General features: G+C 40.9%; 3 protein-coding genes across 5 annotated transcripts; 2 read left to right on the plus strand and 1 right to left on the minus strand.

Moving 5' to 3' along the window:
- Nucleotides 1–3,933: 3,933 nt before the first annotated feature.
- Nucleotides 3,934–7,169, plus strand: LOC118118255 (junctional sarcoplasmic reticulum protein 1). Of its 3 annotated transcripts, XM_035171297.2 has the most exons (8): nt 3,944–4,050; nt 4,512–4,615; nt 4,713–4,753; nt 5,128–5,156; nt 5,251–5,326; nt 6,099–6,233; nt 6,321–6,424; nt 6,511–7,169. In XM_035171297.2, the coding sequence occupies exons 3-8, from the start codon at nt 4,738–4,740 to the stop codon at nt 6,895–6,897; spliced, it is 747 nt and encodes a 248-aa protein (XP_035027188.1). In that variant the 5' UTR covers nt 3,944–4,050; nt 4,512–4,615; nt 4,713–4,737; the 3' UTR covers nt 6,898–7,169. The 3 variants fall into 3 exon arrangements, with proteins under 3 accessions (XP_035027186.1, XP_035027188.1, XP_035027187.1); XM_035171295.2 differs by lacking the exon at nt 4,713–4,753 and having other exon boundaries at nt 3,934–4,046; nt 4,512–4,612; XM_035171296.2 differs by lacking the exon at nt 4,713–4,753 and having other exon boundaries at nt 4,512–4,612.
- A 339-nt stretch (nt 7,170–7,508) lies between these two features.
- Nucleotides 7,509–10,545, minus strand: sf3a2 (splicing factor 3a, subunit 2). The gene is made up of 8 exons (XM_035171298.2): nt 10,455–10,545; nt 9,577–9,858; nt 9,437–9,483; nt 9,146–9,255; nt 8,985–9,034; nt 8,323–8,463; nt 8,170–8,238; nt 7,509–8,061 (listed from the first exon to the last, which is right to left on the minus strand). The coding sequence occupies exons 2-8, from the start codon at nt 9,772–9,774 to the stop codon at nt 7,798–7,800; spliced, it is 879 nt and encodes a 292-aa protein (XP_035027189.1). The 5' UTR covers nt 9,775–9,858; nt 10,455–10,545; the 3' UTR covers nt 7,509–7,797.
- Nucleotides 10,546–11,445: 900 nt separating this feature from the next.
- Nucleotides 11,446–15,188, plus strand: plekhj1 (pleckstrin homology domain containing, family J member 1). The gene is made up of 6 exons (XM_035171556.2): nt 11,446–11,822; nt 12,021–12,088; nt 12,178–12,244; nt 12,491–12,581; nt 13,008–13,071; nt 14,028–15,188. Exons 1-6 carry the CDS (start codon nt 11,729–11,731, stop codon nt 14,118–14,120), a joined length of 477 nt encoding a protein of 158 aa, XP_035027447.1. The 5' UTR covers nt 11,446–11,728; the 3' UTR covers nt 14,121–15,188.
- Nucleotides 15,189–15,943: the final 755 nt, after the last annotated feature.

The following is a 15,943-nucleotide window of genomic DNA, read 5'->3' on the forward strand; positions in this document are numbered from 1 at the left end:
GCATGTCTTTGGACCGTGGGAGGAGGCCGGAGTACCTGGAGGCCCAGGGAGAACCTGCAAACCACGACCAAGCAGGGATTCAAACCCTCAGATTTTTGTATTAGCTTTGTTAACGAGCCATCCTTAATCGATGTTCATTTACGTTTGGTAGTTTTGCACGAACAATTTACGATCTCAACAATGAGTTCTTAGTCCTAGTTTTCTCAACTAACACACAGAAGCACTACGGATGAAACTGTAACAACTATTTTCTGGATGTCAACAGATCCATCTCCATGACAGCTGAACACCTCCATTTGCAGAAGAAGACCATGTGACATGGACGAGAGTCCTGAAGAAATGATCATGGAGAGGAGCAATATAGTATAGGTCTACAAAACAGGGATACGTTTACACCTTCACCTTAAAAGTTGGTCATAAATTCAGTCATGCACACAAAAAGTGATGTGACAATGGACAATATTCTACAAAAAAGCTTTAAAACATGCTGCCCTCTCTAATCTACATAAGGATGTGAAATGTATAGGGTTTAGAAAATAGGTCACTATGGTGGCTCTGGATGCTCTCAAAGTTTTTATTGAAATTCACCTCGAAGATTGTATGTGTATTGTGTATCTGGTGTATGGCAACTGTAATTGTCTGTTTTGTCAACTCATTCTTATAATACTGTTTTGCTTTGCCAGGTCTCTCTTGTTAAAGATTTTAATCTCAGTGAGACTTCTACCCAGTTAAATAACAGATATATTCTGTAGGTTATATATAAGTACATGTCTGAGTTTGAAAGAAACATTCAAATCCTGCGCGCTGTCTCACCTGTTTACACACAACCAGTTGTTTGGGCAAAACTGTCAGATTGTCAGCTTTATTTGAAGCTAAGTCCTTACGTCTGACTCATGAAGTCTATACTGCTCTGACAGCATCATCTTTAAATGTTTGCTTTTTTTTAAAGAGACATCAGCTCTTTCACAGCAAACCAAAGCTAAATAATTCACTCCATTAGTCCCACATACAAGTCATTGAGGCCTTTGAGATCCAGGTAGTGTAATACAGGTAGTGTTGTTTCAGGCTCAACCATATTCTTCGGTGAGGAAGGTCACAGAGCAGCTCCCACTTGGTGCCGAACAGTCTGTCCTCCTCATTATGAAAGGACAAAAGGGGACAAAAAGCCTGACAAAGCTCACATCCCTCTGGAGCCCGAATTTGGAACATAGACACCCACGGGCAATATTTGCTCCCTTTATTGTGTCCACAGAGGCCATGTGTCGCCCTTGAAACACTCTTAAAGGCTTTGGCCCAAAAATGGCTGAGTTTCACTTTTCTTTAACATCGACACCAGCTGAGAATAAGACGGACGAAACTCCTGAGTCTTAAGATTCACATGGTATAGTTGATACATTAGAATGAATGTGTCATAATCAAATGCTTTCCAGTGGTAATGGAAACCGTTCACACAGATGATGACGTCTAAGTTGTGAGACTAATAAGCACCGATAAATTAGCAGAATGATATTGTGCATTTGGTTTATTGAGTCTGGAGACATGCTCAGTTTAAGAGAATAAGACTAAAAGAACACATCTTCATACAACATATTGTACACTTTGTACCTTGAACAAACACGATAAATTATTGGATGGATGGATGGACATATGTACGGACTGATAGATAGATGGATGGATAGAGGGATAGTTAGATGGTGTAGTGGAATGATACAATTATCTACAAATACTCATACGGTTATATGAATATATACTTATGTATCATCATTTCATTAAAGGTCACAGTGAGTCTGATCACACAAACAGTCCTTATTCCATGTGCAATAACAGGATGAGTGGTTGTGCCAAGTTTTAGGAATTTGCAAATGATAGATGGAAGGATGGAATTTGCTATGGGTTGTTTTTGATGTTCTGAGACACCATACTTAAGATGCAGGACATCATCTAGACCTCTTTCACAGGGAGACTTGGGAAGAGGACTCAGAACCACCTACTTCCAGCACTCTATAAATCAGACCCTAGTCAGAGGAAACACGTGATCCCAGCTGAAGTCTGACACCTGGAGGAGGAAGGGGCCGAAGACAGAGGTGGTGTGGAACTTGGTTGACAGGGCGAGTGGACAAAGAAGGACCTTATCAACACCAACAAACCTGCACAGGTGGGAAATGAGAAGGGACCCATTATATAAGTTATAGAAGGTGAGACCCACCGGTGCACATACTGGTGCTGTGCAAGATCACACTTACCCAGGGGCGATACAGAAGGTGTCATAACAAGGTCCCCAAAGCACAGGCTGAAACAAGAGACAGAAAAGGCATCAGATCCACGTGAGACCAGCTAAATCTATGCAGCTCATCCGGGAGTAGAAGTCGCCTTCATCCAAGTAGACTCCCTGTGGAAGATGCTCAACCTCCTGGTAGTAGCACAGAGAGGGAGAAAGACAGCTGGTTTGGGGTCAGGAGCAAAAAGGGTATTTTTGTCAGTGGAACAAGAGGGAGGAGCTGAACTTCAAGCCAGGAGAAGACGGGCAGTTATTGTCAGTCCCTGCCGACCCCCCCCCCCCAACTGGAGGACATTGTGGAACAGCCAAGGAAGATTTAATTCAACCTGACATCTCCCAGCTGAAAACTCAAAATAATAAAAATAGCATTGGATTGTGATGTCTTCTATTCTCAGTATCTATGGTCACATGAGTTTGAGATGTGCTATAAGGAAACCAGACACAATTTCAGATGGAGCAAGATAGGGGAAGATGTTGATGCTAAAAGCAGAAGGAGTTTCATTCGTGTTATAATTTTGACAAACCACCACTGAAAGAACACATCTTCATAGTGCATAGTGATATGTGAACTGTTGTACTGGACTGTGTCAACCTACAGCACATCCACATACAACATATTGTACACTTTGTAACTTGAACAAACACGATCAATTATGTCAGTTTTTGTGCATCATTGGAATGTAAGCTGCATTATCACAGAGTCGCGTGCACCACTTTGACACGGTGTCTATTGGCCAGCCTGCCTGCAGCAAAGGTTACAGAGCTTATGTCCCATTCAGAGCGATTACTGATGGGCACACTGTTGTGCGGTTCAGGGGATTTGGGCAGAGTCACAGCAAAGGTATGAGTCATCAACATTGCTCTCGTCTGTTTACCAACACCTCCTTTCCTCTCACCTCCCACATAATCGAGGACGCCACCTCCTCACCCTGATATAACCCTGTAATCTTTACTTTTTCTCTTTACACAGCTTCTGGTTGGTGGGGAGTTTGCCTCAAAGCCTCACAACAGACACACACAGCATTGGGATAAATACTGTCCCCGCTCAATGAACAATATAGGCTGAGGAAATGTGCAATAAAGTATTTATGTAAATACAAGAATGATAAATTGTCCATGTGTTTCTAAACTGTCTGATAGAGAGGGTGCAGCTGATGGTCAGATCATAAAGAGAAAATGTGTTGGCCCCTCTGTTAATCTCCATGATGGCAAGTCTGACACAGACTTACAGCAAAGCTGTAAACGCCATTTACCAAGTAGAGTGACGCCCTCTGCTGGTGAACTGCGGAACAGATTTCCAGACAGAAGAGCAATATACAAAGCATCTAAAAAAATGAATTTACTTGACATTTGCGGAACTTTTTGTCCTTTTGTTTTTGTATGCAGACAAAATACAGTTTTTTATGTATAGGGGTGTTGCCCTATAGTTGCTTTAAATCTGTGACATTGATTCATTTTGATTACTTTTATAAATAATACAATAGAATTAGATTTTTCCAACATTTACCACAACTTGGTAAAACCTTGTATTCCCCTCTGTGCCATCTCCTGGGGTGTGACAGCTGTACGGTGCACGGTAATGTCAGCCCAGCCTCATTCAACACGTCTGACTGGCCGTCACTCAGTGCTTTTTGTTTTTTCCTTCTCCAGCACCTGTGCTCGGCCGTCACACAGCTCAGAGAATGACTCTGCTGCCATCTCAGCAGAGGAACAACGGACTCTGTGACAAAGCTTCCCCGACGCTGCCCTGGGGACCATACATGTGGAGGCAGGTAGGTCGTTATATATTAACCAGGGTCAGAGGTTATGTTTCATCACTAGTGGAGCTATAGCCGGACGTATACTACAGCAGAATCAGGTATTCTTCTTGTTTTGTGTGTATTTATATGTGGCGTGTATCCATCCACTTCCATGTCTCTGCAGTGGCATTGCTTCATCTATTTATAGCTGCTGGGACATTTGTTCAGTGTCCATTTAGAAATGTCATGCAACCCATAAGGCTTACAGCTTTCATCTGTAAACGGGAAGGTCAAGAAGCTGCTTCAGAAGTCGACCTTTAACATGAAGCACTGATAAGACAATAGAAGTTACTTTTTGCCATTCATCATATATTCAGCATATATTCAGCTGAACTCTGACTGCATCTTCTGCAAATGTCTAAAAATGCCACATCCTTTTGAAACAAACTTAGTTTTGAGCTCCTTCCATTTTCCTCTCACCCTCTCTCTGTCAGGGAAGGGATGGAAGAAAGCTATGAGACATTTGAGGAGGAGTTAGGGACATCAAGAGCAGATCCTCCTCCACACAAGCCTGTTCGACAGATCCGCAGACCAGGTGGCGACACACATCCTAACACACACGTACACAGAATCTGTAATGCCTGCACATAAAGCACTCATCCGTTGTATTGTCCAACTCTATAAATACTTACGAGCATCAGCGAAGGGAGGCGCTGAAATATGACTCCTGGTCAAAGTGAGCACAGTGATAATGCACCTTGGCCGTGTTGGACGGATGGTTGGGGAACAGATTGTTTCACTTGTCAGAGAACTGTAGTAGGCCTCAGCTCATCTAAACACAATCGTGGTATATTGGTAATAAGACTAGGGCTGGGTGAAATTATATGAAAATAAAAAATGTCAGTCGATATCGATAATAATCACGATACATGTCCCATTATTATTTTCTATTTGGATTATTAAAATGTTGTCAAAACGAATTTCTGAATAGGTTTAAACATATGTGGATAAATGAACTTTATATTGAGGGCATGGTTGTTCAGACTTTTGTTTGTTTTTGGTTTATGATACTGCACCCCCCCTCAGTAACTCTATATCTGTCTGTTTCAGAAATGTATGCTGCAAGGAAAATCAGAGAGGTTAGTTGGAAATGAACCAACATGAAAAATGTTTCACTGTCTCCCCCCCCACTGATATCTCTTTCATTCTCAACTACATGTTGCTCTCCAACAGGAAATGGCTCCAGCTTCACAACAACCAAGGGCAGAACCCAAGACTTTACTCAGAGAACCAAGCTTCCCTAGAACACGTGAGCCATTTCTTTTATTCTGTGTAACCCTCAGCTTTTCAAGGACATGATTCAACATTGAAGTATATTAGCTGATTCATTTTCTTGTCAAGACGACTTTGTCTTTGTGTGGTGGGAGCCAGCAGGCTAAACAGAAAAACACTCTGTAAAAGGTGACAACTGTTACAATGTCATTTGATTGATTTTAAAATTCAAACATGTAACTGTGAAAACAATAACTTTAATATTTTTGGGTTATTTGCCATCACCAATGAAAGTCACTACACCCACCCAACAAGTACTCCAGCATATAACACAGAGCGAGCCCAACTATCTATGTTTACATTATATGTAAGAAAAGTAACTATTTTCTTAATTTAAGTTTTTTTCCCTTTTTATTTATGGGTATAGGTAGCTAGGTAGATCTTACATCTTAAGAATCATTACCAGTTATTTTAAACAAATACATCGATATCAGAAATGTCTTGTAATCCCCAATATCAGCCCCCAAAAACCCATATCGGTTGGACTCTAATATAAACCCCCATAAAGTAGAAAATTGTTGCATTCCTACTTGAATTTTTGTATCATTTAAAAAGACACAATATAACATATTAAGATTTAGTTGCTTGAGCCAGAGTAAGCTTTTCTCTGTCTTTAGTCTTTATACTAATCTAAATTTAGCGGCTGCTGGCTGTAGCTTCAGTTATAAGAGGGGAACAGATCAACAAAAAGAGAGTACGCAATTTGTCCTTCCTTTTGATATATTCTTCCCTTTCTTGTCTTCCCCCAGCATCCTTGCCTAAAACCTTGTCCACACAAAACCCGGCCCAGATAGAAACACCGTGGGAGAACGTCACTCTGAACCGATGTCTGTTTGTGGCCATCACCATCCTCGTGCTCACCTCGGGCTTTCAGAGGCTTCATGGTAAAGTAAACTAGAAGGAAAGTAGAACATGACGCACAAAAATGGAATAACTGCTGTAAATGAGTTGTTTCTTTAAAAAAAATACAGAAACTTTGCGTAGTCAGGGGACTTCGCGCGGTCAGGAGGAAGAAGTTGTTGGACTGAAGGTGAGATGGTCAGAAACATCACGTCACAGAGGACAACCATCAGAGGTAAATTACTATTGGTTATTTATTACTTTGTTATTCAATCTTAGTTTTACTGCTGCACCCACTTCATGTGCTCTCCCCCCCTCTAGCCTCAGACATCTCTGTGGGAATTAATGTTGTTGTGGCTGCCAGACCTTGATGACGAAGAGGATGAGGAGGAAGAAGACGACGACGTAGAAGTGAAAAGAGGGAGAGCAAAGAGAGGAGCAATGGCACGAACACCTAGAGGTCTCAGAAACAGGCCGCTACCGGACAAAAAGCTCACGAAGCAAAGAGATGGGAAATTAAAGGACAGGAGGGTCAGGAAAGCCAGGGATGAAGAAACCAAAGACAAGAACAAAATAGATGAGGAGGAGGAACTCGAAGAAGCAGCGAGGGAAGAAGACGAAGATCAAGGCGATGATGAGGAGATAGTACCTGAGAAGAATAAAAGGTTGGAGGAGAAGAGAGAGAAGAAAAAGACTCAAAAGGAATGAGTTTATTATTTCTTCTGTCAGACACCAATTAATTTTCTAATTCATCAACAATGATTTTCTAATTTGAATCTTTTGAATTCAATCTTTAAAACTCAAAAGTAATCTATGCTTCCAGGACACAGAAACGTTGTGCTCCAGCTTTTTGTTGCCGTGTTTGATCGAGGATTCTGTTTGATTCACCAGCGAAGTCACTGTCACTTGAAATATCCATGTAATTAACAGATTTCTCTCTTTATAGTGTTAAAATAAATAAAACTTATTTCAGTCTGTCAGCTGCTTATGAAGGTTTCCAGTTCACTCAGCTGTTTGAAATGTGAAGCCAGAAATATCTAATTCTTACAGAAGAGGCAGAATATGGGAACATGGATCACGTTTGCATTTTAATCAACATTTTGGATCCCTACTCTGTCATCCGAGAGCTGCTTTGAAGAGATAAAAGGTCTTGGTGAATTTTCAGTTTTTATGATCAAGAGAAATTCTGAGTCAATACCATCACTAGCTTACTCTTTTCTTTTGTGTTTCTTATGCTGTGACCCACTCTCCCAATCGCTGTTACATCAATACATTTTTGTGTGTGATGTCTTTGGAAAAGCAAGACATAAAAATGGAAATGTTTTTTCTCCTCATCATTTAATTACAAAAACAGACTCTTAAAAGATCTGACTCCAAGCATTTATACAAAACAGTACAGCGTAGTTATGACAATGTTGCAGACTGCCTCACACATTTAGATAAACCAAACAAATGTATAAAAATCTACTAATGTGGACTTTAAACATCAACTGAAGGGAAAATAAAAACTGAATGTACCTGCAGTGCCTACGGTGAGATGGACACCGCAGGCAGGGAAGTGGGACTGCAGACCATGAAAGAAAGCAATCATGATCCACTGGTAGATGATCAATTATTAGATAATGAGAGTCCATCGGGAGGTGGCGGCCTCATTGGCATGGGGGGCATGGGCATCTGGGGGGCACCCGGGGCACCAGGTGGGAGTGGGGGCACAGACATCCCTCCTGGTGGGGGAGGGGGCATTGAATCATTTAGTGACCGGGGTCCAACTCCAGTCATGAGAGGAAGGGGGCGCTTCACACCTGCAGGAGGCACTGGACCAGTGGACTGGGGAATAGCTTTCTCCATTTTGAAGTGAAATTGCAGGAAGAACTGGAAATGAAAAAAAACAACATGAAAGATGGATTACATCACATATATCCTATTTTCTAAATAAAATACCTAGGTTACCTTTGTGATAATAAATCAGCTTATCAGTACCTGTTTAGTTTCTCTGTTCCAGTGGGTCCAGAAGCGGTTTTCTGCTTTATCAATTTCTCTACTGGGGACCTGAAGGACCAAAAATAATGATGTCACCGCAGGAAGAATAAAATCGTATAAAAGCAGAGAAACAAAAGAGCATCTTCCTCTCACCTTGAAGGCAATAGTCTCATATGGCTCAGCAGCAAGCAGCAGGTACTGCCAGCGACGATCAGGGGGCTCAATGCGCTGCTCATAGGCAGACATGAAACGGTGCCTCGGTCCGATTCCTTCAGCGATCTCTGGGTAGTCGATCTGATGGACAGAGAAACAAAAAAACAGCTTGTTTACAGGTTTGTCCTAATGTCTTTTCTCTGATGGATAGAACATCACTGCAGCAGTACATATGAGGTGCTGCTTTGAACCCATTTTAAACTATTTTAGTGTAGAGATGCTATTTATCACAGAATAATCACACAAAAACAGATTGTGTGGGATTTTTAATCAAATCAATCAACAGTGTACACTGTGAACCACAAGCTTGCTGATTCCTCTATAAAGAAGACATAACAATAGACAAACAGAGTATGAGCTTTTGCATGCAGCACTGAATTACAGATCAGTAAGACAATGAAAATACACAAAATTCACTATATGTATAAGTTGAGAAGTATTACTGTGAGGAGAAGATAATTATAATTTCTCTTGTTTACTAAATGCAAATACCAAAGTAAAGGGAAAATTAAATATGAATTTCCTTATTAATAATATTCTCTAAATAACAAAAATCCTTTAAAATCTACAGAATTTCATGAGGATTCCCAAAGAACACAAACCTGGAAAAGTAAAGACTGCTGTCCAGTTTCGGAGTCTCTCTGTTTGGTGACTAAAGAAGACAGAAATACGGACCATGTGTTAAAATACAATGTATATGCAGTCATATTACTATCCACATAACCTACACAATGCACTGATATATAACCCATAGCCCGCTTACCTTTGTATCCTGGTCGACCGATTTTGACAAATTTCTTGACCTCAACTTTGACTTTGGCTGGAGCCGGCTGAGCAGGAGCTTCTTTCGCCTCTTTGGCTGCTCGTCGTGCTCTGAATCAAACAAAAAGTTTTCTCTTCCGTTATTCAATACACTGGAAACATTAACTTTGGTTTCTCAGTCGTGGGCAAGTGAAGTATTGAAGTAAACACAAAATAAGAATAAGCAACTGAACTAAACCTAAGAGACAAAACATTTTTCATTTGTTAGGGTAAAAACAAGATGTGGACTCACAAGTTGGTCTGATGTTTCTTTCCTTGTGTATGCGCCAAGTAACTCCCCTGTAATGAAGAGAGTAATTTGTAATTTTCAAAACGTTCAAAATATTGCGACGTTCAGGTAATTGAGGGAAGTTCCATCGTGTGTCCCCTCACCTCATTGTTATGAAGTGTCAGACAAAGCTTGCACTCATATGAACCCAAGTGATTCTTCATAAAATAGGGATCTTTGTTGATGTCAATGGTCTCTAGGGCCAGCTGCCGTAACCGCTCCCGTCTGTCTCGGTTACTCTCGGAGGAAGACGCCACCCCTCCACTCCCCGTCTTCCCTCCAGCTCGGTGCTGGAAATCCATCTTTGCAAAGTTCTGGACTCAAACGCACAGCTGAGTGTCCAGTCCAACCTGGACAGGTCCTTCAAGAAGATCCTTCCTGATTCTCTGGAAAACAAACGTAGAACATTCAGACATTGCTGCCCAGGATGGACTCACATATATTACCAAACTTTTAAGACTCTGTTTTAACTGTAATGATAATTTACTTTATTGTACATGTGACAAATTATAATTTCAATAAACATGTATATTATGTTTATTTAAGCGGTTGGTGAGTAGATGAAGGAAATAAAAATCATCAATATGCTAAATTGGACCAAACAGTTCTTGATGCTAGCTTAGCTTGCATGGGATAGGTCTAACTACTGGGAAGTAAAGCAAAAGACAACAGCAAAGTAATTCAAACAAATGTTTCCGAGTCACATTAAATGATTTGGTTTAATACGCTACGACACAAAAGCTTTCTATAAAATCACTCTCTTCAAAATCCATTTAGCTGCAATATGCTAGCGGACGTTATGCGAAATGCTAACGCTAAGCTAGCGGTGTTATAGCTCGCAATGAATGGTTTTTAACGAATCCGAACGATCAAACTAAGAGTGAAACGTAGTACGTGATAATAACTTTGTAAATCATAGGACACAATTAGAAGTATACACGAGGAAACCGTATAAACAGCGTTCTTTGTCCAAAACACTCACCGAGTCCACAACGTTAGAATCACGCCACAGTAAACTCGTACTGCGCGTGCCCAAGTGGCTTTCTCTACATCCGCTTTTTTCGGCAGCTTCAGGCTTATTACTGCCCCCTGCCGGACTGGAGCAGAGGCCGAACTGGCCTGAAATATTCTTTGTCTGGTTTTAAGTGGAACAAAATGTGCAATTCAGCATCTGAATTTTAGAGGAGGCGATTGATTAAATGCCCCATTTCCTTTTTTAATGATAAATAGTTATTTTTGTGAATTGTGCCCTGAAGATTGAAATGGTTTATTTTGGATCTGTGACCATTCTCACAAAAAGTCTTTTCACTTATTCCTCAAATCATTGACTACAGTCGATGAGCTCTAGACAACTCATCCAATGTTATTGTTGGCAAAAAACACACACTTCCAAACGCAGTTCATCTTTCTGTGAAAATAAAAATAGACTGCAAGCTGCGATCACCGTGCCCCTGGGGTCAGACATGCAATGAGAGCAAACTGTCTTCATGTGGTCATTTTGTCTCTTTGTGGTTGTTTTGTGTTTCAGTGAGGTTGATTCGTGGCCCTGTTGTGTATCTTTGTGGTCATTTCCTGCCTCTTGTGGTCAGTTCTGTGTCTTTGTGTCTCTCTTGTGATCATGTAGTGGTCATTTTGTGTGTTTTTGTGGTAATTATGTGCCTCTTGTGGTCATGTTGTGGTCATTGTGTGACCATTTGTGCCTCTTGTGGACATGTAGTGGTCATTTTGTTGGTCTTAGTGGATATTTTGTGCCTCTTGTGGTCATGTAGTGGTCAGTTATATGTCTTTGTGGGTCATTTTGTCGCTCTTGTGATCATGTAGTGGTCATTTTATGTCTTTGGGGTCATTTTGTAAATGTCTGTAGTGGCAATGTGTGTATTTCTAGTTGTATAATGTGCTGCGCTCTGGCTGAGGATCCCTCCAGGGTTTCTACACTCGCGCTTTTACTAGTTTGGCCCTCATCGGCCGCCGTGCTGTTTCTAGTGAGGCGTGTCAGTGTACACGGAGCGGTGTGTGTGTGTGTGTCCGTGTCCGGTGTGTGTAACATGAAGGACAGGTCCGAGCCCTCCGTTCTCCATCAGAAATGACCAAACTCCCTCCGTCACTTTTGCGCGGCGGCAGATAAGGAACCACGCGATATTTAAAGAACACGCCTGTAGCTTCGTGCCGCTGTTAGCTGCTGCGTTGTTATGTCGTGTGTCGCCTGTAGCTTCTGTGTGTGTCTGTGACTACAGACTGTGGGTGTCCGCGTCAGTGATGCGGTTCAACGAGAAGGAGCTGGTGTTTCTGAGCCGGCAGCCGTCAGAGAAGGCAGCTGAGCTGGGGATGAGAGGACCCAAGAAAGGAGACGGTAACTGTTTATTCCAGCACACACACACACACACACACACACACACACACACACACACACACACACACACACACACACCACTCTTATCTTCTGTCTAACGTCATGCGAGCAGCAGCTGATCTGTGGCTTCACACTGTAGTTGTCTTGTCTGCTGATTGTTGTGAAGTTTCACCTCAGCTCTTTCTGTTTTATAATCAGTTGTAAAGAGGAGGCTGGTGAAGCTCGTAGTCAACTTCCTCTTTTACTTCCGGACTGATGAGGAGGAGGTGAGCTGGAGAAACATTTAAACAGCTGATCCGTTTTAATAATCAATAATAATCATGTTATTAAAGTCATTATTTTATTGGTTCGTCAGCCGATTGGAGCTCTGCTGCTGGAGCAGTGCAGGGTGGAGAGAGAGGACAGTCAGAGCTTCTCCTTGGGTGAGCTTCAGCCTCCTTTCGTTTTCATTTCACGTCAGGTGACACACACACTGACTGTTTGCATTACTGAGCTCATTGTTTGTGCAGATACTATTCAAATTGTTATGCATTGTTAAACTTATCACAGAGCAGCCACAGAGAAATGAATTAAAGTCCAGTATTATTGGATTTATTATTACAATTTCTAATATGTAAATTTGCACTATGGATCACCATTAAACTTCAAATCTTTTGATCTGATTCCAGCTTTCCTGGATGAAGCAGAGAGGAAGTATCTGTTCGAGTGTGACTCAGAGGAACAGTGTGGGGAGTGGGTCGACTCCATCATCAAAGCCAGGTAGTCATGACTCCTTCATTCTTCCACCTTGAAACCACAAACAAAGATTTCGACCATAGATTAGACCAGCATTGTTTCTGTGAAGATAAAGACACCTATACAAGGAAACAAGGAAATATGTCTTTGTTGTTTCATCTTATTAACTATAGCCATAAAAATGAACATTTTGTTATGGTTACATATGTGCAGTGATCATTACTTCTTTGGTGTTGTTCTGCTGCAGGATGTTGATTCAACACTGTTACAAATTTAATGAATGATGCAGTGGTCCCCAAAGACAAAATGTTGTACATTATGTAATACATGATTAAGTTTATAGAGATGAACTGAACTGATCACAAATACTTGCAGGTATAATCTCTACTGTATTCACTTAGAAACATTTTTCTCGTCACATGTCAAAATAACTCTTCTCATCTCCTGCAGTTACGAGTTCATGAGGAAGAATCTGGTATTTTATCGAACTGAAATCCACAGGCTCACTGGCAAGGTAAGACCCTTCACAGCACTAAATGCCAAACAGATGGAGCGTCTCCCTGCCCACACTCTGAAATACACTGGCAGTGTTTGAGTCATGCTTAGTTTGGATTTTGTGGGGTAAAGTTTTGTAGCTGAGACTTGGGACACTGAAGTACAGTAATGTACTAATGTGGTTATAACAGAGTTATGTAGTAATGCACTCAAAATTTATATCGTCACGTAAAGCATTATAGAAAACCTTGTATGTTTGAAGGTCTTTTGCACAATTTAAGTTACCAACTGCCATTAGATGTTAACAGGTGTTAGCAGCCATCAGCATCAGTTAGGGACATAACTTCAGTTGTGCACCATAGCATTATCAAGTGTTTAGGCTTGTAATCAACAAGGGTACCCTGAGGCTAAAGGTAAATCTGACTGGCTACTGGCCTGTATGGCAGTACTATGAAAACCATGTGGCCCGCTCAGCCGATCGGACACCATTACCTCTCTGCCTTTTTAAACTAAACACTGTCCCATTTTAGAACATAACATCTGGAGCGACTGACATGGACATTTGCTTTCTCACAAGCAGTCCCTCCAGTAAACTTCGAGAAAATGTCCGAACTTCAGTGCTGAAAGCTGCTTATACTCATACTCTACTCAAACTACTGCCCTCTCTTTGTTTGGATGGTGTGTAGATTTGTTAAAATTAAATTTTGCCCACATCACACACCATATTTTGAGGTCTCAAAGATCTCAAAACTTCACTAAATCCAACCCAAACTTTGTTGCAAGTGTAGACACCATTCTGGTTAAATGGTAAACTACTTTATGTTTTTTTTTCTTATTTGTCTTTGTGTTTTGTGTTATTTACCTGAACTAACAACGTTATCTAAGATCTAATTCTATTCAACAACAGAGCATTTGTTCTGTTGCACACTCAACTGTTTTCTTACAGTCTTTGCTCATGGTCTCTTGTCTCTGCAGGACCCCCTGGAGCAGTATGGTATATCAGATGAGACGCGCTTCCAGGTCAGCAACGGGCTGCAACTTACGCCTGGTGACAGCTCCTCCCTGTAGACCAGCGTTCCGCCATTCCAAATCCTAGTCCTTACTCATTTGAAAGCCATGGCATTACTGTGCACACTCTAGACTTTTAGAATTTCAATGCTTTGATTATGTTTAGTGTTGCTCGATACTTCTGGCAGGGTGTCTGATAATCAACTACTTCTCTTCTGTCATTGCTGGTCATTACAGGTAACACAGGGCTTGGGTAAAATCAACGCTGTCTTATTTTTTCTGTTTAAGGGACTGTTCTTGCCACTTCATCTTCAGACCTCTGCCTTGGTTAATCAGTTAAATGTATAAAATGTGTTTTTATACTGTGTCTACTACTGGACAAGCTGAACATTCATGTTATCGGATCTATTCTGATCATACTTGTCTTGTACAGACGGGACTGTGACTTTCTATCAGGACTATTTGTGAAATTAGCTTGACTGAGAATCAGTTCAGGATGTTAATGCACACTGTTGAAGAAGTGCATGGCCAATTCAGAAAAAAACCTTAGGCAGTCTTCACTGTCTTAATTTGAACTGCATGAGCCATTTGATCTGCTCAGTTGAGCCACACATTTTACTCCAACACTCCAGTATGTATTTATGAGCCAGCCCATATAGAATATTTAGTTTAAAAAAAACTATAATTTTGCACATATTACTTAACTTGGTTTTAAGGTTTTTTTATGATTAGAATTTCATTAATTTACTTGAACCTACTGTACCTTTTCTGTGGCACTTTGATTGTTTTAGATAAGCTGTTGGACCACGCTGAGAAACAAGGCTCTTGACATGATTTTAAAAATATATTATTTCTTTTTGTCAGTGTAGTGTAATCATGAGCTCTAATTTAGCTCTCAACCACATTTCACTGCAGGCCATTGCTGTATCCTGCAGATAGGTGAAATATTGACTTCACCAGTCAACAGTCTTAACCACAAACAGGATATGTCATTAAATGTGTCTCCAGTTTTAAAACCTTTTGCACATGGAATGTCTTCATTCTGTTTTTACTTCATGTTAGACTGTTTGTTTCTTCCTATTATTTTATTTTTTTTAATTAATAAAGCCATTTGAAAGCTACTGTAAATCCCTGCACTGTGCAATGTGTCGGTCAAGATGAAAACGTTGGTTCTTTTTAAAATGTTTCAAAAATGATTTGGTACACAAACACACATTCAAACTAGTGTCTCCCACGCTGCAGGCCTTCAACTTTCACTAATTCATTGCACCAAATTTCAGCCCTGCAGTGTACGAGGCATTTGTTAGTCCTTGTTTCACTGTTTTCCCGACCCGAGAAATTGTCTGGAGCAACTGACATCTGCGTCCTCACATACAGCCCCTCCAGAAATGTTCAAGAAAATGTGTGAACTTCAGTGCGTGACTGAAAGCAGCTTATATCAACTCATAGGGCACTTGCACCTCACACTGTATTTTGATAAGGGTTTCAAACCAAATCCACCCTAAGCTTAGGTGTGTGATAATACCTCCCTTTGGGTGAGTGGTAAAATACTGTATGTTCGTTTTTTTCTTTTGTTTTTAGTCTTTTTGTGCACTTATGTAATCAGCTGATTCTGGGGCCCCACCTCTCAGCATGGGTCCCTAAGTGTTTCCCTTGACAACCCTTCAATAGTAGTATTGAGCTACTGTCAGCAGTGGATTCAAAATGTCTTCAGCTTGTGTTCATCACATAGTTTGAGAGTCACAGCGATATGAAGAAATGTGCAGATGTGAATCGGTGGATAGAAGAAAAGAGAGAGAACACTGGTGCTAAAGAGGAATAAATACAAGCAGCTGTTACATTTCCAGATGTTCTTCTGTGTGTCAGGATCCAGAGTGTTTATG

The sequence above is a fragment of the Hippoglossus stenolepis genome, chromosome 11 (genome assembly GCF_022539355.2).
Source record: "Hippoglossus stenolepis isolate QCI-W04-F060 chromosome 11, HSTE1.2, whole genome shotgun sequence".
NCBI lineage: Eukaryota > Metazoa > Chordata > Actinopteri > Pleuronectiformes > Pleuronectidae > Hippoglossus > Hippoglossus stenolepis.